Below are 23,177 nucleotides of genomic sequence, written 5' to 3'. Positions count from 1 at the left end.
GAGTATTTTGATGTAATAAGATTCTGTTTGATTTATTTCTTTGCACACCACTCTGATTCTCTGGAGAGGTAGAATATATCAGTGCCACGTTTTTATAAACTGTTGTAAGAAGAAAATAGAACATGAACGACTACGTTTGAACGATTTTTCACCCGTAAAAGTGGCAACAAAACTGGAGCAATGGAAGGTCTTGGTTGATCACCTATAGCTCCGTGTCTGTTCCTGATAACTAAAAAGGTAGATAAACGAAGAGCAGAGAAACAACAAACTCCATTTCCTCGTCTAAGACAGTGAGTCTCCTGGCCCTCTACATCTCTCAACTGTGATTACTGATGGCAATTGTACAAATGGCTATGCTATCCTTGTGGTAAATTATTATCAATATTTTTATTAATAGTTTTTTTTTTTTTATAGCTCTGTTATGTGACTCTGGACATTCAATGGTTTACATATACGCAGTTATATAGAATAGTGATATCTCAACCTTTTACGCAATTTAACATTCGCTTTTTGACGACACTGCCACATTGTGGCAAACCTACTGCAGAAACTAAAGATATCAGTCATCATGATTATGGCATAATTTCATAAAAAAGGAAGTTAATTTTTATTATGAATTGGCAGACAACCTTAATGCATGTCACTGTATGTGTTTCCATCTATATATTTCCATCTGATTGTTCTTACCAGTAAGGTTTTAATATTTATTTTTTTTTACTTTATACACCCTGTTTTTATAGTATCCCTAACACACATCCACACCTATTATTTACACATACAGCTCTCTACCCCAAAACAGTACACCCTTTGCCCCTCCCCCCCCCCTCCACAAAAAACCCAAACGAAACATGATACAAACATGAAAAAAAGTTATGCAAAAACCTCCAGTACAAAACCAGCTCGAGAGCAAATTGTCACCGATCACTAACCCATCCCATGTTAAATTTGCCCCTCTCCCCCAATCTTATAACCCCCCCCCCCCGTTCTCACCCTAGTCTGCATGTCCTGAACCCAAGGCGTCAAACTGTAGATGACTGAACCCAAGGCGCTGAGCTCCGGATGACTGAACAGGAACAGGAGTCCCAGCACTGCTTTGAGAGGAGCCCCCTCCCTCCTGCAGAGTGCCCTGGGGCTGTTGAGGTGTCAGCAGTGTGAGGTGTATGTGTTTGTGTATGTGTATGTGTATGTGTATGTGTATGTGTATGTGTATGTGTATGTGTGTGTGTGTGTGTGTGTGTGTGTGTGTGTGTGTGTGTGTGTGTGTGTGTGTGTGTGTGTGTGTGTGTGTGTGTGTGTGTGTGTGTGTGTGTGTGTGTGTATGTGTGTGTGTAGGGGAGAGACAAAGAGAAAGAGAGAGAGAGAGAGAGATAGAGAGAAAGAGAGATGGGCTCTTCTGCCCTGTTGCCCCCTTGGCTCCCCCGCCGTGGTAGTGGCCGTCAGGGCTCCTGTTTGATGTAGAGAGCGGGCGCGGGCGCGGGTACAGGCGTGGGCATGGGGCTCTGGCGCTCAGTAACAGCCTGTGGGAAGGTGAACTCGTCAGGCTCCATCGCCTCCTCCTTCACCTGCAGCGCCACCCCTGGCAGCAGGCGCCGAGGAGAGGAGGAGGGAGGGGGAGGGGTGGGGGGGAGCAAGACACACAGGAGGAGGGTGGGGGGAGGGGGAGGAGGAGGGAGGGGGAGGGGGGAGCAAGACACACAGGAGGAGGGTGGGGGGAGGAGCGACGAGGAGGAGAAGACAAGAGGAGGGGAGGGGCGGGGGAGGGTGAAGAGGAAGGACAGGGTACCGAGAACACAGAAGAGGAGGAGAGGAGAGGAGAGGGGAGAGGAGGGAGGGGAGAGGAGGGACAGGACAGGAGGGGAGGGGAAGAAAGGGGGAGGAAAGCAGAAGAGGGGGGTGGAGAAGAAGACGAGAAGATGGCGGCCAGGAAAGAAGACGCAGTCGCCCACGGGGGAAGGTGACGTCAAACGTGTGCAGAGAACAGGTGGAGAGGATGGGGCAGGAGGGGAAGAGCACAGGAAACAGGAGGGGAAAAAGAGAGAAAAAAAGGAAAAGAGGAGAAGGAGAAAGGATAAGCAAGGCAAGGAAAGGAGTATAGCTATAGCATCTATGCTCAGACCCCCTTTATCTGAGGCCTGGACAAGTGAGCGCCTATGCCACCACACATTCAACATACTCAGAGGAAGCTACACTACCTGCGCTAAAGGTGAAAAGAAGCTTGTTTCCTGCTTTACAGGTGTGGCTAAGCCAATGTACGCCATGCTACCTGCTAAACAGGTGTGGCTAAGCCAATGTACGCCATGCTACCTGCTAAACAGGTGTGGCTAAGCCAATGTACGCCATGCTACCTGCTAAACAGGTGTGGCTAAGCCCATGTACACTGTGCTACCTGCTTCAAAAGGTGGACATGGTTGAAGTGTGCTGTGCTCCTTGCTTTCCCGGTGGGGCGGAGCTCAGGTGCGCTGTGCTACCTGGCTAACGTGTGCAGCTAGGCAAAGTGCATTGTGCTACCTGCACTGAAAAGCGGGGCCAAGCGTAGGTATGCTGTATTGCACGTGCTTGCTTTGCACGTGAGGTTAAGCTCAGGTGTGCGGTGCTGTGCTGTGCTGCCTGCTGAACAGGTGAGGCTTAAGCGCACAGGTGTGCTGCGTTACCTGCTTTGCGGGCAGGGCTGAGGTCCAGGCTGGTGGACACAGTGTGAACGGCCTCGGAGGCGGTGGGCGGTGTCGGGGGGGAGGGGTAATCCGGGGGGGTCATGTTCTCGTCCCCCGAGAGGCTCCGCTGCGGGACCCCGGCCAGGGCGATGCCCGTCATGCTCACTGGCCGCTTACCAATGGGAATCTTACGCTCTAGAAAGCCAAGACAGACAGGGAGACGTCTGTGACCTTACTCTCGAATCTTGAGTGACCTTTACAAGCTTGCCTTCCCAGGAGATAAAAGAAGATCATAACCCATTAGTTCAACCACATAAACACGTGAATAGACGGATGAACCGGATATCAAGCCGATTAATTCATGGTCAGTGGATTCATCTTTTTCCCCTCGAATATACTAAGTGTTTCAATGGCTTCGTTCCTATGTCCTTATAACCCAAACAGACAGAAATCTTAGATCGCCCTTCTGGCACAAAGCCTTCACAGTGGGCCCCACCGTTGAAAAAAAAGAGGAGTGGGAGGGTGGGGGGGTGGGGGGGGGGGGAGGAGTCAGGCTTTACCCTAATATGGGCAGGGAAGGTGAAGGAAAGACAAAGCCAGAGGGAGAAAGGGGGCAGAAAGAGAATGTGGGGGGAGCAAAGCACCAGGTGGAGATAAACCTACTTTTCTTCTGGCCCTTGTACTGCTGCGATTTCTTCTTCTGTTTGGTCACACTTGGAGGACGCTCTCTAGAGGCTGGTGGCACACAGACAGACAGGAAGACAGAAAGACAGACAGACAGACAGACAGACAGACAGACAGACAGACAGACAGACAGACAGACAGAGACCGTCACTACCTGCATCAATCACAGAACCGCCCACAGAAAAACATACGCTTTCTGTGAACGACCCCTGTGTGCAAGCTTATGCATTACAATTACCACCAGGAAATGAAAGCTTCCTACAGAGGCCTTCTAGGTAATAGCATGCAAATATCAATTTGTATGCTATTCACAATTAAAACAAAATGTTATGTATCCACATTATATAAAAAAAATGTGATCTGAAATGAATTTATTAAAAATATATTTATTTCGATATTTGTTGGCTGACAAGAAGGGTTATTATAGTAACTAAGACTAAAACTAGCAGAGAAAAAACATTTAATAAACTGAAATAAAAATGACAGTTTTCAAAAACACAAAACTAAATAAAAACTACAATGAACAATACCACACAAACGAAATGGAATTGCAGGCAAGAAAAAATATATAATAAATAATCTAAAACTAGCAAAATCAAACTATGTATGCATTCATGAAACTAACTCAAACTAAACAGAAATCAAAAACAAAACTGAAAGACTAAATCATTTTTTTAAACAAATGAAAATTGACAAGATACCAGAATCTGGTTTTTCACAGGTACAGATACCTAAGCAACGTTATGACATTGCTGCCTGCCATTCTGCCACCTCGTTTTAAATTAATGGAATGTTGATGTCGTTCAATTCAATGGTTAAAGCATATCAAGTGCGAAGTGAAAACTAGCGATGAAAAGTCCACGTGAGATTGTTCCAGGATATCCTCACGGAATGCCTCTTGTCCAGTCAGAAATTAATAAATAGTTCGACCGGATCTAACCGTTTTATGATTTTTGGTTGATATTTGTTTGTTGGGTGTGCTAGTCTCACCCTGAGCGGCCGGAGGCTGCAACTGGTAGCCCGTCAGCTGGCACCAGCCCACGGGGTAGAGGTCTGGCGACTCGCAGTCCACCCACTGGTCGTACTCATCCTCCCAGCCGTCGAAGTGGATCCGCAGCAACCGATGGACGATCCGAGTCACCGTGGCAACGCACACCAACCGCGGCTCCATCAGGTCCACGGCCTCCAGCTTCATGCCCGAGCGAAAGCCGTGGTTTGGAACGTCCTGTGCCGGAAACAGAAAGAAAAAGAAAAAGAAAAGGTTTGCAAACATTGACAGGATAACCAGATTATCTTTTATCTTTGATGTCATGGCTAAGCAAAAGAGAGGGAAAATAAATGAATAACAAATACATTAAAAAGAGACTTATTTTGGGGGAGGATCAAAAGAATTAAGCTTAAAGAACTATTATCCAATAATACAAGCCCTTGGCTTCGCTATACATCCCTGTACAGAACTATACCACCCGCAATATGCAGTGGGATATTTTTGGTCTTAATTTTGAAATTATGATGTAGCTCTGAGGCTATGATAAATGAACTGTAGTATTGTGCACTTCATACACTTTGTTTCACATCCTCTCTGTCTCTCCATTTTTGCCCTTTCTGTGTAACACCACACATAGTAGACCAATGGGAAACATACAGCTATCAAGAAGCATGATTCACACAGACTTAATTGTATGTTTACGATGAAGTTGTATGTTATGAATTAATCCCAGTCAAAACAAGCTAGTTCAGTATGGTAAAGTCAACATGTAGCTTCAGTAAGGTCAACTTGTAGCTTCAGTAAGGTCAATTTGTAGCTTCAGTAAGGTCACGTAGCTTTGTTAAGGTCACGTAGCTTTGGTAAGGTCAAAATGTAGCTTTTATCTGATACAAATCTGTTTCTTGGCCTACTACATTGTTTTTCAAAATACTGATAAATGCATTACCCTTCTAGAAAAGCACAGGTCTGCAAAAACCTCATACTCAAAAATGACAACTGGGAAAAAATGATTCCACTGGTGGTGACTCACCTTGTTGAAGAGCTTCACTGGGGCTGCCACCGATCCATTTTCCCTGAGGTAGTCAAACCATTTGAAAGGGAGTTTTGTGTACCCTGAGAGGGAGAGAGAGAGAGAGAGAGAGAGAGAGAGAGAGAGAGAGAGAGAGAGGGAGAGAGAGAGAGAGAGAGAGAGAGAGAGAGAGAGAGAGGGAGAGAGAGAGAGAGAGAGAAGGAGAGTAAAGGAAGGGATAGAAAGGAGGTGAGTTAAGTAGGGAGAAAGAGAGAGAGGAGAGAGAGAGAGAGAGAGAGAGAGAGTGAGAGTGTGTGTGTGTGTGTGTGTGTGTGTGTGTGTGTGTGTGTGTGTGTGTGTGTGTGTGAGAGAGAGCAAGAGAAAGGGAGGGAAGGAGGGAGGAAGAGAGAGCAAGAGACTTATAACATGAGCTGGCCAGACACATAAAAAAACCCTGCCAGTAGCTGAGAGGGACTGAGCTGAGAGGAGTCATAGACTGGAGCAGCCAGTAGGTGGCGTATTCAGGGCCAAACGAACCTCTGGGAGGGGTGCGCTTGATCAATCAACTATATCAAACAAAGATCATAAAACTAAACACAGAACAACTATGTCCAACCGCTTTGGATGAAAGCTTCTGCTAAATACCTCGCTGACTTGATACCAACCTGAGAGCAAAACAACAAACATCTTGCATGGATGTCATGATATAAACATGACAAAACAAACATCAAAAACAAACAGACGTCGCTCAGGTAGGTGTGAACTCGATGGATAATCAACAATATCAAAACAATATCCTAAACCAAACCACACAAAACGAACAGAATAAATACCATGACATAAATAAACGTAACAAAACGAACTTCCTTGAGCAGACTTACCCCGGGGAGGGGTGAGCTCAATGGAGTTGATCTCGCAGAAACCAGCTGGGAAAATGGACGGGGAGGTGGAGTGGTAGCAGAACCAATCAGAGCCGTCCGCCGCTTCTGAGCCGTCAATCCCGATCATGAGGTATCCGTCCGCCAGCACCTGAGACAGGAAGTGATGTCATGTCAATAAGTCATCTACCCACATTTAGAAGGTTTCAGACTCAATCTTGACATTACAAACACATGGTAATATCAGTGGGAAAACCCTTTTATAAAATAAAGTGGATTTCTATTTTTTGGATTTGCCTTTTGAGTAGATTTTCTGTGAGAGGCTACATCGGTTTTGTGTCTTGTGACCGATCTCGAAGATGTCCATGAACTACTTGTCAGGTGAATCATGGAGATTGGATACATAAGTAGGAAGCCATCAAATGTTTCAAACTTGACATAAATGAATGGCATGGATCCACACGAAGTTGACACACTAACAGAATGATTGCCTACGAGATGGCTTTGCTTAGTGGCCACATTATATCTCGTGTCTCTTCCAAAAGCCTCTTATGCCTCATGCATAACCTTTTCAAATCAACGTGATTCAATTCAACGTGAGTTAGCAGCAAAGCAGATGAGGAACTGGTGCCAAAAAAGGATTTGATAAAAGTATCTGTAAACTTTGTAGTGCAACAGTCTGTACTTCCGGAGGTGATATGACTCATCTATTTAACCATCTTAAGAGGAAGCACCTAAAGGAACATGCTGAGTGTTTTTTTTACTCAGGTTTGTATGACAACCACACTCATCTGTATCTCACATCTGTATCTATCTGCTACCGATTACAACTTGAAGTTGAAACCGTGAAATAGTCTGAATGTTTATTTTCTCTTGAATGGTCAACTATGACAGCGTCATCTTTTTTTTGTTGTTTACATTTTACTCAATTCTTTTTCAATTTGAGTTCTGAGTAATTGAGAAATCTGTGTAATTTAATGGTAATGTTATCTATTGACTGTTTTTTTAAGTAAAGTTAAATTCATGTTTCTGGAAGGATATTGACTGTTAATTTCAAAATTTAAAAGAAAGATCACAATTCAGATGGTGTTTTGTGATCGTGTGTTAAAATGATAGTGTGTTAAAACGAAGTGTGTTAAAATGATAGTACCCCTTTTGGTAAACCACATTACATTTTCATCTCAAAAGATGACAGGGGTGACACTGAGGTTCAGGATTGGGGAGTAACTAGTTACGTGTAATGGAGCTTCATACTACATAAAAGTCATTGTTATCCGTTACAGTACTTTATAAAGGGGTTACATCCAAATATACTATTTTTGGTCAAGGCTTTAAAGATTATATGTGAAATATAACATTCAATTTGTTGAGTTTTTGCAGAATTAATTTGGCAGTATGTGCCTAAATATTGGGCATGGTTTTGGATTGGTTTTCTTTTGAATGTCAAAATCTCATCTGTCAATCAAAAAGTAATCAAAAGTGTAATAAGTTACATTACTTCAATTAAGTAATTTAAATAGTTACATTTCGTATTAAATGTTTAACTGTAACTTATTACATTTCAAAAGTTACCTTCTCAACCCAGCTGAGGTATGAGCATCACAATGAAACAACCATTTCTGGTACTCTACATTGCCTCTGTTGTACCCCTTTATCCCAAAAGCAAAATGTCTCTTGGGGAGGCAGACCCCGGGCTCACCTTGCGTACGGTGGCGACACAAATGGCCGAGAGATTCAGAGGATCGATGGCCTCCAGTTTCATGCCGTCCTTGAACCACTCCCCACTCTGATCCACATCTTTCACCTGAGGGACACATCCAGATACTAGTGTGAGCATCAGACATTCTAAACTCAGACAGGCAGGCAGTCAGGCAGGAAGGCAGTCACCCACACAGACAGACAAGGCCTCTGGCAAGGTGCAGTCACTTGGCTGGCAGGGGGTGGTAGTGATATCTTTACACCCCCTCCTCTTTCCCCAAACGCAGTGCTAATATCCCGAACCACACATCTTGTGCTACACAGAGGAACACTAACGAGCTGCCAGCAGTGACTCAGAGGAGGGGGTTTCAGAGAGATTGAGTGGCTGCCCTTTCAGCAAAACTCTTTTTGAAAGTGAATACCCGAAAGCTCGTGTACATAGGTCACAGAAAGGTCACTGAAGACAAAAATCATTACACTGTAATTCATACAAACCCATTTAATTGAGATAACAAACATGGCTGACGGTGGGGGTGGGGGGAGAACTAAATGCCTATTATCTACTTACACACTAAACGTGCGCTGCCTTTTGTTAGCTGTGCCGTGCCATGCCATAGCAAAGTATAAGCTCTAATTTGAAGACTGTAGAGGGTGTGTTATGTGTAGGTATGCATTTGACACTGAGAGATCCGGATGTTGTGAGAGGGCCCTGATTACTGGCACCAGGAAATGTAAATCTTTTCATCTGTATGAATAGAATTACTGACTTAAATGCCAGTGGTGGCGTGTCAGCTAAGCGATGGACTGGAAGATGGCATTTGAGGAGGGAAGAATGACGTTTCGCCGTTTGATCTTACCTTCACGAAAAGCTGCCCTGGGGCGTCCACCTGTCCGTCCAGCCTCTTCGACACGTCTGATGAAACAAAATCATGTATTGGGTCGTCACAAAAATATATACAGTAAACGAAAAACACACACATCTAAATCCTCTCAAAACATTAGCAGTGCTTCCATCGGGCCAGTGGGAGCCATCATCAGGCCAACATCATGCCAATAGCCCTGCCCATAACATGCCCTTTTGGTGCCCCAGTTAGCCGCTCCGCCATTTAACTCAAATTGAGGCGATAAAATGTTTAAACCACACTGTGGGCTAGCATAACATGCTAATCGTCCCTTGCCATAAACTTGTGTTAATGATCATCCGATCTGAATTTTAAGGTAACTAAACATCCATACACAGTGTTCATTTGAGGCAGTAGTATTTTTTTATCGAAATATGTTGAGATTTAATCCACGTTATGAATCATGACATGCACTGTGTTTATAGCCTGTCTGCATCAGGTTTGCAACACGGGGCCAATTCATTTCTTCAAGTTGCAACGGACTTTGGTTGTAATTGAAGCTCAAAATGTTTGAACTTTTATGGCCTTCAACCAAGTCCAGACAAATATCGCAAGTATTACAGTCGTGTTGGTTGTTCTTACAATTTGGTTGGTTGTATCTTGTTTTTGCACTCAACCTCTTTAACCTGAATCTATTACCCCTGCCTTTCACCTTGAAACCGCCTCAAGCACCAGTGAGCCCTGATTGACACAAGGGTAATACAGTGAGCACCAGTGAGCCCTGATTGGCCCAAGGGTAATACAGTGAGCACCAGTGAGCCCTGATTGGCCCAAGGGTAATACAGTGAGCACCAGTGAGCCCTGATTGGCCCAAGGGTAATACAGTGAGCACCAGTGAGCCCTGATTGGCCCAAGGGTAATACAGTGAGCACCAGTGAGCCCTGATTGGCCCAAGGGTAATACAGTGAGCACCAGTGAGCCCTGATTGGCCCAAGGGTAATACAGTGAGCACCAGTGAGCCCTGATTGGCCCAAGGGTAATACAGTGAGCACCAGTGAGCCCTGATTGGCCCAAGGGTAATACAGTGAGCACCAGTGAGCCCTGTTTGGCCCAAGGGTAATCTGGAAGTGACAGTGGAAATGTAACTGGCCTTGGCCCGCATTGGACCCGAAAGTGGAAACGTGTTGATTATGTTTCATTCACATTGCAGGATGTTGTGTACCACACACACACACACACACACACACACACACACACACACGTGCAAAAAATAAGTGTGGCAGTAATAATAATAATAATAGTAACGGATAATTAGAAATAAACATAGCATTTAACAAGGCATTATGGAGCTTTTTGCTTAAAGCAGATATTAACCATCAGCCGTGTCTGGACTGAACAAAAGATTTTGAGTGGCACTGTGACCTGTTATACAACGCTGTGATTTCTAAGTGTTCCCAGCACACGGCCATTTCAACGAGGTTTATAGGGTTATTACATCGTAGTCCAGAGGTATACAGCACATCCCTAGGGGTCAGTGGGGAAGCGTTGGCCTCTTTGCTGACCTGATCTCTTGAAGCGGTGTCCAATGCTTCGGGACCAGCCGATGGAGTGGATCAGGGGGCTGTGCATGTGGCACCAGAAGTCGTCGGATCCGTCCTCGCTCTCCTCGTAGACGAGCCGCAGACGGCCGCCAATCACCTGTTCCACCAGCGCCACGCGTGTCCGGCACAGGTGCGTCTTATCCACCACCTCCACCCGCATCAGCTTTTTAAAGGGGAACTGCATGCTCTCCTGCACCTGTGAGTGTGTATGTGTACGTGTGTGTGTGTGTGTGTGTGTGTACGTGTGTGTGTGTGTGTGTGTACGTGTGTGTGTGTGTGTGTGTGTGTGTGTGTGTGTGTGTGAGTGTACGTGTGTGTGTGTGTGTGTGTGTGTGTGTGTGTGTGTGAGTGTGTATGTGTACGTGTGTGTGTGTGTGTGTGTGTGTGAGTGTGTATGTGTACGTGTTTGTTTGTGTATGGGCATTCAAATGTATGCATATGTTTGTGAATAGACATGTATGTGTATATATAGATGTATATATATGTGTGTGTGTGTGTGTGTGTGTGTGTGTGTGTGTGTGTGTGTTTTCGTGCATGTGCGTGTGTGTGTGTACGCATGCAAGTGGTTGTGTTCACGTACATACACAAGTGAAATTGGGACCAAAAGTTATATTCAGGATCTCACTTCTCTATTCCCATTGTATCAATACTTCAGTCTTTAATATACATGATGTGCAGACCTGCTATTCCCACATTATCCCTGTCTTTAAAATAGTGTCACATTGCAAACAGGAGTTCTCAAATTCTCTTCAATCTTTCCCAACTCCTACGAGTGAGTTCTCAAAGTCAAAAACTGAACTTCCACACAACACAACAAGGGTATCCTACAAAGACAACTGGCTTACTCTAACAGAGATATGTCAAAAACCTTTCTATTTCGACTTTGTCAACAACAGCATGAGCAGAGAACGTATTCATAACAAGAGGAAGACGTGAGTCTCAGACTGAGAAGGAGGTGTGAAGGCCGGTCACCTTGGTGCAGAAGTCTGAGGGGAGTGTCTTTGATCCGGTGAGCCGCTTCACCAGGAAGGCTTTCCAGTTGGTGACCTTGTGCTGAATGGCTACACAGAAACAACGAAACAGAGATGTCACCACTTCTGTTAACTACAGCTTTTAAAAGGGACAGTTTGCAGTTAATGTAGACAAAATAATGATGCGATTCTGGAGGACAAAAAAAGAGAGGGTTTTACAAGTATATACATATGCATTCTGTAAAACTTGATCCTTTCTCTCAGCTGTCTTTAATATACTGATTCATGTTCATATTTCAGGACCTGTAAGCCAATGCATAAAACACTTCAAAAATGCCCCCAAGACTCATAGAATGCACTTTAATGCTGGGAAATTCTACCTTGATTTTTATGTCAGAATCACATAATCATTTTAATAGGGAGGGATTTTTATTTTTGCCCAACAAAACAAAAGATTCAGACCAGGCCTTTAATGGGTTCAAAGTTCGTTGACGTGGTAGATAATAATATCTTAATGGGTGTGCCATCTTAATAAAAAATACACACAATCTTCAGACTAAGGTGGAATAACTGCCCTCAAAACAAAACAAAAATCAGTGAAGTGTGTTACTGTTTTCAGTCCTAAACCTCACAAAGAATGAACCACGATTAAAATCAATGATATGCCATACTGTATGTGACATATTGCTTTGTGCCTGAATTAACCTGGCTTTGCAGAAGGGACAAAAAACTTGGAATCAAAAAACATATGAGCAGTAGCTATGGACTAAGGAGAAACACCGATGCCACTTCGACATTCCGGAAGTTGAAAAATAAAACAACTACGCACTTCAAGTAGCAAGAGCTTTGTGCTCAGCATTAGAGCGTTCATCACATCACTTGTGTTCTTTTCCTGCTTCCCAAATGCCGTGCTGCCTATTAGTCCTTCACTGTGCCACATCAATAATAATAATAATAATAATTCATTTTATTTTTAACGCACTTTTCATTCCAAAGAATCTCAGAGTGCCTCCTCATACATCCTACCACACCACATACACATCACAAAACTAGTAGAAGGGGACCAAGCCCGCCCCCCCACTGACCCTTACATTCGGGCGGGACCAGGGGTTTGCCCACTGACGCGCACCAGCCCACGGGACGGATGTCGGGCACGCAGAGGTTACACCAGAAGTCCTGTCCAGAGTCCCCTTCGAAGCCCTCGTACCGCAGCAGGGCTTTGAAGCCTGCAGACATGAAGCACAGGAGGCCCACATTCTTAAAGAGTCTACACACCAACTACATTCTTAAAGAGTCTACACCAACTACAAGGGTATCAAGAATCAAGACTCCCAGAGAATGAAAGATTAAAGTGCACCTGTGTGCGCCTGCGTGTGTTTTATCTGACAGGAGAGGGCAGAATTCATTAACCCAAAGCAGCATGTTAACACGGTCAGATTTTTGTAAAAGGAAAGCCCTTTATATTCTTAATATATCCTTTATATTTATTTTTGAGCATCAATACAACTCTAGATATTTTTCTTCTATTACAAATCAACATTTTTTTGATCCTTAACCAATTTAATTTATTCTGTAAAATTCAGCAAATAAAATATCAATTCAATGCACCAAATCATATCCCCAAATTGTGCTGGTTGACTTGCCTGCTAGCTTGATTACGCTGGCTACCCAGTAGACCTTCATGGGCAAGCTGCTGTCGGAGTTGGGCACTTCTATGCGCACTCCTTCAGTGATGTCACCCCAAGACGTTCCCATGGGAACCTAGACAGAGAGCACAGAGAGCATTCACACTCTCCACCAGCTGCTAACGGTGCATGCAAGGTCATCTGAGGCAATGAATGTCCGCTTTCACAAAACACACACACACACACACACACCCACAACATGCTTGCATGGTGTGTAGACGAATACACATACATACACATAACTTTATAAACATATTTGCGGACATCCATACATGAATTTAATTCTATTTTCATTTGAAGCCATGAAGTCATGCATTTATGTTTAAGAAAAGAAGATATTCAAGGCATGTCTATATGTTGCACATAAAAAGAATATCAACCTTTAGAAATATTCTTGTCATAGATAATTAAATTCATAATTTTTTATTTGTGCAATTGACACCTATCTTTAAGAATACAAAATCTGACACATAGTGCATGTTTGTCATATACTTGTACAAATGGCCAAATATTTATTTATGTACAACCCGAATTCCGGAAAAGTTGGGACGTTTTTTAAATTTAAATAAAATGAAAACTAAAAGACTTTCAAATCACATGAGCCAATATGTTATTCACAATAGAACATAGATAACATAACAAATGTTTAAACTGACACATTTTACACTTTTATCCACTAAATGAGGTAATTTCAAATTTGATTCCTGCTACAGGTCTCAAAAAAGTTGGGACGGGGGCAACAAATGGCTGAAAAAGCAAAAAAAATTGAAAAGATTCAGCTGGGAGAACATTTGGCAACTAATTAAGTTAATTGATATCAGGTCTGTAATATGATACACTTTAAAAGGGATGTCTTAGAGAGGCAGGGTCTCTCAGAAGTAAAGATGGGCAAAGGCTCTCCAATCGATGTAAGAGTGCGTAAAAAGATTGTGGAATACTTTTAAAACAATGTTCGTCAACGTCAAATTGCAAAGGCTTTGCAAATCTCATCATCTACAGTTCATAACATCATCAAAAGATTCAGAGAAACTGGAGAAATCACTGTGCGTAAGGGACAAGGCCGAAGACCTTTATTGGATGCCCGTGGGCCCTCAGACGACACTGCATCACTCATGGGCATGATTGTGTCACTGACATTACTAAATGGGCCCAGGAATACTTCCAGAAACCACTGTCGGTAAACACAATCAGCCGTGCCATCTGCAAATGCCAACTAACGCTCTATCATGCAAAAAGTATGCCATTTGTGAACATGGTCCAGAAGGGCCTTCTTGTTCTGTGGGTCAAGGCCCATTTAAAATGGACTATTTCAAAGTGGAACAGTGTTCTATGGTCCAACGAGTCCACATTTGACATTCTTGTTGGAAATTATGGACACCGTGTCCTCCTGGCAAAAGAGGAGGGAGACCTTCCATCGTGTTGTCAGCGTTCAGTTCAAAAGCCAGCACCTCTGATGGTATAGGGGTGCATAAGTGCATACGGTATGGGCAGCTTGCATGTTTTGAAAGGCACTATAAATGCTGAAAGGTATATAAAGGTTTAAGGGCAACATATGCTCCCCGCCAGACGACGTCTATATCAGGGAAGGCCTTGTGTAGTTCAGCAGGACAATGCAAAACCACATACTGCAGCTATTACAACAGCATGGCTTCATCGTGGAAGTCTGTGTGCTGAATTGGCCTGCATGCAGTCCAGATCTTTCACCTAGAGAACATGTGGCGCATCATTAAACGAAAAAAAATACGTCAAAGATGACCACGAACACTTCAGCAGCTTGAAACCTATATAAGGCAAGAATGGGACCAAATTCCAACACCAAAGCTCCAGACACTCATAACCTCGATGCCCGGACGTCTTCGAACTGTTTTAAAAAGAAGAGGAGATGTTACACCATGGTAAACATGCCCCCGTCCCAACTATTTTGAGACCTGTAGCAGGAACCAAATTTGAAATTAGCTCATTTTGTGCATAAAATTGTAAAGTTTCTCTGTTTAAACATATGTTATGTTATCTATGTTCTATTTTGAACAAAATATTGGCTGATGTGATTTGAAAGTCATTTTGTTTTCATTTTATTCAAATTTAAAAAAGTCCCAACTTTTCCGGAATTCGGGTTGTATATAGTATATATGTATATATATATATATATTATACTAACTAATTATATTATAGCTTTGCTACAATTTATAGTTGATAAGATATACAGTACTGTGCAAAAGTTTTAGGCAGGTGTGAAAAAATGCTGTAAACTAAGAATGCTTTCAAAAATGGAAGTGTTAACAGTTTATTTTCATCAATTCTTCATAAATTAACAAAATGCAGTGAAGGAACAGAAGAAAATTCTAAATTAAATCAATATTTGGTGTGACCACCCTTTGCCTTCAAAATAGCATCAATTCTTCCAGATACACTTGCGCAGTTTTTGAAGGAACACGGCTGGTAAATTGTTCCAAACATCTTAGAGAACTAACCACAGATCTTCTGTGGATGTAGGCTTCCTAAAATTCTTCTGTCTCTTCATGTAAACCCAGACATACTCGATGATGTAGAGATTAGGGCTCTGTGGGGGTCATACCATCACTTGCAGGACTTTCTGTTCTTCTTTAAGCTGAAGATAGTTGTTAATGACATTGGCTGTATGTTTGGGGTTATGTTCCTGCTGCAGAATACATTTGGTGCCAATCATACGCCTCCCTGATGGTATTGCATGATGGATTAGTATCTGCCTGTATTTCTCAGCATTGAGGACACCATTCATCCTGACCAAATCTCCAACTCCACTTGCAGAAATGCAGCCCCAAACTGGAAAGGAACCTCTACCATGCTTCACTGTTGCCTGCAGACTCTCATTATTGTACCTCTCTCCAGCCTCCAGCGAACAAACTGCTTCGTCTACAGCCAAATACTTCTAATTTTGACTCATCAGTCCAGAGCACCTTCTGCCATGTTTCTGCACCCTAGTTTCTATGTTTACGTGCTTAGTTCAGTCACTTGGCCTTGTTTCCTTGTCGGGGTAGAGCTTTTTGGCTGCAACTCTTCCATGAAGACCACTTCTGGCCAGACTTCCCCGGACAGTAAATGTCTGTACCTGGGTGCCACTGGTTTCTGCCAGTTCTGAGCTGATGCCACTGCTTGAAATCTTCCGATTTCGAAGGTAAATAAGCTTGATGTGTTTTTCATCAGCTGCATTAAGTTTCCTTGGCTGAACACTGCGTCTACGATCCTCAACGTCTTCTTCAAAAGAGCTGGAACTGCACATTTTGACACCCCTGTCTGCTTTGAAATCTTTGTCTGGGAGAGACCCTGCTGATGCAGTATAACTACGTTGTGTCTTGTTGCTGTGCTCAGTCTTACCATGTAAATGGATAAAAAATAAACATTTATTGTTTACATTTTTCAAAGCATTCTTAGTTCATAGCATTTTTTCACACCTGCCTAAAACTTTTGCACAGTACTATATATCTACAAAGTTATATGCATTTGGATAAATGATGATGTGATAAAGGAGGAATCTGAGGACATTTCATTCATCATTTTGCAGAGAGCTGGTTGCAGCTCACTGCGTACATACGTGTTTGAAACAGTTCACTGCGTACATACGTGTTTGAAACCCCTCACTGCGTACATACGTGTTTGAAACCCCTCACTGCGTACATACGTGTTTGAAACCCCTCACTGCGTACATACGTGTTTGAAACCGCTCACTGCGTACATACGTGTTTGTAAGCGCTCACTGCATACATACGTGTTTGAAACCCCACACTGTGTACATACGTGTTTGAAACCCCACACTGTGTACATACGTGTTTGTAAGCGCTCACTGCATACATACGTGTTTGAAACAGCTCACTGGTGCTCCAACCATGTCTCCACCGACAATATACCGCCCCCAGTCAAACCCCTCTACTGGAACAGCTACGGAGAAAGACACAGGAAATAAGAAAAAGAAAAATTCAGATGGTTGTTAAAGCAATAGAAAAATATGCTGGTCTCAGAACCTGCCACACTATTGCCAATATACCGGCCCAGTAAAGCCCTCCACTAGAACAGCTATGAACAAACACCATAGATATACACAAACCATATATAAATACACACACAAACCATAGACGAACACACACGTCATAGACACACACCATACACACACACCATAGACATACACACACACACCATAGACATACACACACACACACACACACACCATAGACATACACACACACCGACACACCATAGACATACACACACACCATAGACATACACACGTCATAGACACACATCATACACACACACCATAGACATACACACACACCATAGACCAACACACACACGTCATAGACACACGCCATACACACACTATAGACATACATACACACACACACACACTATAGACACACACACACACACTATAGACATACACACACACCATAGACATACACACACACCATATACATACACACACACCATACACTTGTGTTCAGCTCACCTGCTTTCTTCACCTGACTCTGCTGATTGGCCTGGTACTGGGCGTAGGCAGCTAACTTAGCCATGAGAGGTTGCTTCTGTAACACCTTGGCCTTCTTTGTAGGTGGTTTACCCTTAAAAAGACATCGAACGCACACTTTAATCAACACCTATCTGTACTATTGCACACCATCCTTTTGTTTGTAATGGTTATAAACTATAAACAACACTGATGACAGAAACCATAGCGTTTTCTATCTAATTATACACTTGTCCAATGGTATAAGCGTATACTTAACAAGTAGTAACATGGGAAAATAACATAAAAAGGTAGCAATACCTGAAGCCGGGCCAGTATGCTGGCTTTCTTGGAGTTGGAGGAGTAGCTTCGTGAGCAGGAGACGCTGCAGAAACGCTTGGTTTTGGAGTAGAAGGCGTCCCGCACCCCGACCATACCGCACATCTCACACGTAGCTACACAGCACCCACGAACAAACAGACACGACATCACCGCAGTGAGAAAGGGGGAAATCTCCCATAATGCCTCACATCTTCAGCGGCAGCTAGGCCACACACAACAGTGCATACACTGGCACTGACTAAGTAAGGTTAGCAAACACAGACTTGAAATCACCAGCAAAAAGATGCTCAAGCTGGCGTACCAGTAGTACAAGGTCACCTTGAACATTTTAGGGGGATGCCATGTCAAGTTTGCAGGTGTGTTCAAAAATGCATTGGGCCTTCTTAAATGAAAGTGCATACTGGCTGTGCATGGGGGTTTTTGATAAAGATTTGTATTTGCATTGGGGTTTTAATAAAGATTTGTATTGGGCTCACTTGAAATCACCAACAAGATGCTGTCCAAGCTAGTGTACCAACAGAATGCAGAAAATATAATAATGTTTAGTATTGGCCTCATTTGAGGGACACCATCCTCACTTAACACGGTTAGATCGACGCTCAGGGAGACGCACCTGTGTTTGCACTACCAAAGCTTGAGTTAATCCACTGTTAGACCTGTGTGTGTGTCTGTGTGTGTCTGTGTGTGTCTGTGTGTGTCTGTGTGTGTCTGTGTGTGTCTGTGTGTGTCTGTGTGTGTCTGTGTGTGTCTGTGTGTGTCTGTGTGTGTCTGTGTGTGACCTAGGCATGCTTTGCTTCTAATGCACACGACACTACAGAAGGCCAAACGGACAGAGTTTAAGATGCATCAATCAAGTGAGAACAGTTAGACTACGATTATTAGACTTTTTTTTGTAAGAATAATATGCAAACTAACTCTCTGTGGAGCCATTCCTAAACCCACCAAACCAAGAACACCTGCACCCTTGCATGCTTAAGAGGACATACTTTCAAGCATGCTTAAGGGGTACACATCAAGGGGGCTCAATTAGCACAGCAGCTGGTAAGAGCAAGTCGATAAAACGCCACGGGTTCGGTTCCCCAGGAGCATACATACTGATGAACCACGTACAACTGTCCTGTAAGTTGCTCTGGACAAAAGTGTCAAAGCTAAATAAACAAATGCAAATGCAGAACAGGAGACAGAGTGGGAGCTGATGATACCGACCCATGCATTTATTTCAAAAGTGTTGCGACCGGAAGGAACTACAGCACGGAGCAGATTTAACCGAATATCAGCTCTGTCTGTTCTGGGCAGTCTGTGCATGCTCTGGCACCAAAAAACCTGAACTGCATAGAATCTCGCTCCGTTCTGTATATGAATGGCACCTCTCATTTTGATGCATTTTGGGATTCATTTCTACCTAACAAAGAGCATGTCGCGATGCTGTCCGCACTTTTAACAGTCAGTGAGTAACACCTAGATTTACACTTTTGTTCATACACTTAGAAGACCAGACAGAAAGACAGAGGAAGAAGAGAAGCTGGAGACGGACCCATGCCAGCCTTGCCATCAGGGTAAGTGTAGACTTGGCCATTGGTCTTGATGATGGGCAGGTTGGCAGGGAGTGCGGGCACCTCCTCGTCACTCTCCTCGGAGCTGGAACTGCTGCTGGAGTCCTCGCTGCAGCTGTCGTAGCCGTCAAACATCCCGAACGAGTCCCGCCTCTTCCGCTCCGATCGGGCGCCATGCTCCGCCTGCAGGTCAGACCACACATGCCAGATCCATCTTTAGAAAACTGTCATTGCAAAGCTGTCCAGAGACAGGCCTCATTAGAACTCAACACACAGGAAATATTAATGTGTACTAGTGGTGGGAGAATAAAATTGATACTGTGTACTATCACGACAGTTTTCATATTGATGTAGCTGCCCCAAGTATTGTGATTTACATTTTTATTTTTATTTTGGTACATACAGTAAATACAGTTTTTAAAGCAATTATATTGTATTGTGGCCCAAATATCATCATAGTGTTGTACGGTCACCTCTGTGGCAATTCCCACCCCTCACATCTATCTCAAAAGCTATTAGATAAAGCAAGAATAGATAATCAAAAGCATTCACAGCACATAGATGAAAAGGCCTGTCACCCATATATAAGCACTGTTGCAAACCTCTCTGAGAGGTAGTTGTTAAAGTACTTCAAGTGGATTACGGAGAAAAAATGCCTGACAACAGCCGTTTCTATGAGCTTTTCAGCATTTTGACTGGTCACCTCAACCTGAAGGTCATGACTCACAGGGGGTTCACAGTAAGAAATCATTTCCGTGGCATTAGCCAGATAAGTATAGTCAGTGTATATGTTACTGTAAAACAAGCATACATCTCCTACTCCTTCATACTTCAGCTTTGTTCAAATAGGCCTACATATTGATTTGTAGACTTGTAATTAAGCTGCCACTTCAGTCACCTAACTAGCACCTCCTACAAGGAGTGATGTCACCAAACATATAAAATACTGGCCCACATTTTTCTGTGGATCACCTGTTTTTAAGGTTTGGTACAATTAAAGTAATGCTGTTGAACAACACTTAAGCGAAAATGGGGGACTAAATAAATAAATTCTTCGTTCAAAAAAAAAATACCTCTGGACTGGGTAGCAGTTTTGGCGATACTTGCCAACATCCACTTGTGCGTCTATTTTACATGATGAGAAAAATCACCAATGGCCTAACATTGCAGATGTAGGGTTTCGTAACTGTTAATGAAATATTGATGTATTGCATTGGAGATCTGTTGAACAACTGTGTTTTTCTAATAGTGAAGAACCAATCTCGGAATAGTGTATACAAACCGAAATCATGAGTATCAATGTGTATGCGCCTCTATTACGCGGGAAAAAGAAAATAACTGGAAGAAACTTTTTACTTTGTGGACTACGACTCCTCAGTCAACGATCAACTAGATACCATGCAAATCCATAGACGGTGTGATACTTGCAGAGTATGTAGGCTCTTTTGCACTGTTCACAATGAATACATAATCGCAAACACAGAGCACCGCACCGCCCACTAGTCTGTCTCACTGAATGTCTACCGTACCTCCTCAGAAGCGTGAATGACAGTTGCAAAGCAGGCACACAGAACACAATTTTAATGTTTCCAGACCAGCTGGCTAACAGTGCGCTAGCAACACATTTCCTCTGCAGTGCGGTTCACTTTATGGCCCACGATTGGAGTTAGCATTTTGCAGATGCTTTAGGTCTTCCAGCATATTGTCAATAATGAAGATGTATGCAGTATGGGTACTAGGTGTATCCAGTCAGACAAAGCTCAAGTTTACCACCAGCAGAAAATCTGTAGGAGCACAACTCCTACATCCAGCAGTTGTAGCTAGCTACACATCTCCACTTTGCGGACTAGCATAGCCACTGCGGAGTGACACTACAACAAAGGCTGAAAATAGGATTACATTAAGCTATGCTGGATTCAAACTGAAACCGCTCCTCCTACTCACCAGATCCCTTGCGTTTTCCATCAGCCCTTCATGCAGAACACTCTGCGTAACCTTAACGTGTAGCCAAGAAGTCGGGAAAAGGGAAACAAATAGCAAATTTAACTAAAACCCGAAAGGAGAAACTCCAGTTGCATATCAACAAAATTATCATATTCCCAGGGCGCACGCGCAAAGCCCGCCTGCTGGTAGCCGATTGGTCAGGGATGGTTTCCTTTCTTCTATTGATATTTTGCAGCGTTGTAACAGAGGAGTAAGATTTTTACAGCGCCACCCTTTTCTCGGGATGAGAAAAGTACCCTTGCAATCCCCCGCGTTAAATGGGGGTGGAGGACTTCCTAGTCGTATTTCACCAAACGGCGCGTAGGCCTACCTGGGCTAAATCATAGTACAGCCTGTCATATACCTATCTAAAGCTAACAATCTAAATATACTCAAGATAAATGTGGTGTCAACGCTGAGATACGGGTAGATCTATCTTTTGTTAAAACGTAAGCGGATGAGAAAAGGAAGACATGCTGAACTATTGCTATTGTGAGGAAAGCTCAATTTATCAGATCATGTTCACTTTATTTTTAAACAATCAAAATGTAGTTTACAATACACATGATTTGATCTCATTCTTAAAAAAAAACTTTGGTTATACACAGGACAAGTAGTAATCATACTGAAACCAACAAGGCTATATATTATAGCACATCAGGTTACACTAACCATCACACTTATAAATGCTTGACAGCAAAAGCAAAGAGACGCCCTGGTGGTACTTCACTGGCATTGTCAAGTGGAAACCTTCCTTCTTTATTTGGCCCACGACACCTTCAGACAGTGGTGTCTGGCATCCTAGACCCAACCCCTCCATACCCACAAGGGGTGAAGACACATATAAGTACGTTCAAATCCTCCTGAATTCGTCCGCCCGCCCATTTTTTTCGAGGACGGAGAAGGATGCGGAAGTGTATTTCTGCCTTAAGTCAGTACTAGAGACAATACCAAAAGCACCTCCAGTCAGATACACCACAATCATCACTGTGGGGCTTTCCCTCAACAACTATGAACAAATGCCAAATCCAACATCAGCTACATATTTAGCCACGCTCAGCTGTTGGCACTAAGTGTGCCCTCCTTGCTCTGTTTATGCACAGTTGAATACCCTAAAAAGGTACGTATTTTAGTGTTTTCAACTTAGAATTAAGAAACATTAATTTACGAAGTTACCACATCACCACTGCCACCCCGCCCCTAACACACATGCAAACGTCCAAACACATCCAAACAATGCACTATCAAACAGAGCCCCTCCATTTTTAAAGAAAATCACAGGAGTTTATATTCTCACTCAGGGCCCCTTTACACACATTAAGGTTGTGTTGCATGGCTTCAGGGAATCTTCACATATTCAGATGTGATCCTGACACTCAACATGGTGGTAACAACCACGGCCATGAGCAGGGGCGTAACTATAGGGGGTGCAGCAGGTGTGGTCGTAGACATATTTATGTCAATCAAAATAGACTGAATAGCCAAGTTGCATTGGCAAAAAAAAATGTATACCCATATTCAGCGAATCAATTACACTGACAAGTGTTATTAGGCGGAATATGTGTGCTTGGGGAGGGGGCATGGCGGTGGTGGTTACAAACATGGACTGTAAAATGTTTGGGAACCACTGCCTTGCACCACTGATTAGGGCCCGTCATAATAGCCTGCACCAGGGCCCGCCGTAACTACGTTACGCCACTGGCCATGACTAAATCAGGGAGCACACATTCATTAAACATATATAGAGAGTTAAATATAGTTTTATATATGTATTGCTTGCTGAATACATTGTTAACGTGACGTCGTCATAAG

General features: G+C 43.2%; 1 protein-coding gene across 4 annotated transcripts; it reads right to left on the bottom strand.

Moving 5' to 3' along the window:
• Positions 1 to 995: 995 nt before the first annotated feature.
• On the bottom strand, positions 996 to 21,453 carry LOC308379292 (MBT domain-containing protein 1-like). 4 transcript variants are annotated; one of them, XM_080856370.1, is made up of 17 exons: positions 21,327 to 21,453; positions 19,364 to 19,565; positions 17,809 to 17,942; positions 17,491 to 17,602; positions 16,840 to 16,922; positions 12,966 to 13,083; positions 12,408 to 12,548; positions 11,324 to 11,412; positions 10,313 to 10,547; positions 8,766 to 8,821; positions 7,910 to 8,014; positions 6,214 to 6,361; positions 5,354 to 5,436; positions 4,326 to 4,560; positions 3,315 to 3,386; positions 2,652 to 2,846; positions 996 to 1,576 (listed from the first exon to the last, which is right to left on the bottom strand). In XM_080856370.1, the coding sequence occupies exons 1-17, from the start codon at positions 21,345 to 21,347 to the stop codon at positions 1,437 to 1,439; spliced, it is 2,169 nt and encodes a 722-aa protein (XP_080712496.1). In that variant the 5' UTR covers positions 21,348 to 21,453; the 3' UTR covers positions 996 to 1,436. The 4 variants fall into 4 exon arrangements, with proteins under 4 accessions (XP_080712496.1, XP_080712497.1, XP_080712499.1 ...); XM_080856371.1 differs by having other exon boundaries at positions 12,414 to 12,548; XM_080856373.1 differs by lacking the exon at positions 2,652 to 2,846 and having other exon boundaries at positions 996 to 1,517.
• Positions 21,454 to 23,177: the final 1,724 nt, after the last annotated feature.

The sequence above is a fragment of the Sprattus sprattus genome, assembly GCF_963457725.1.
Source record: "Sprattus sprattus genome assembly, chromosome: 18".
Lineage (NCBI taxonomy): Eukaryota > Metazoa > Chordata > Actinopteri > Clupeiformes > Clupeidae > Sprattus > Sprattus sprattus.
Note: the sequence above shows the minus strand (reverse complement) of the source record. Positions and strands in the feature narration are given on the sequence as shown.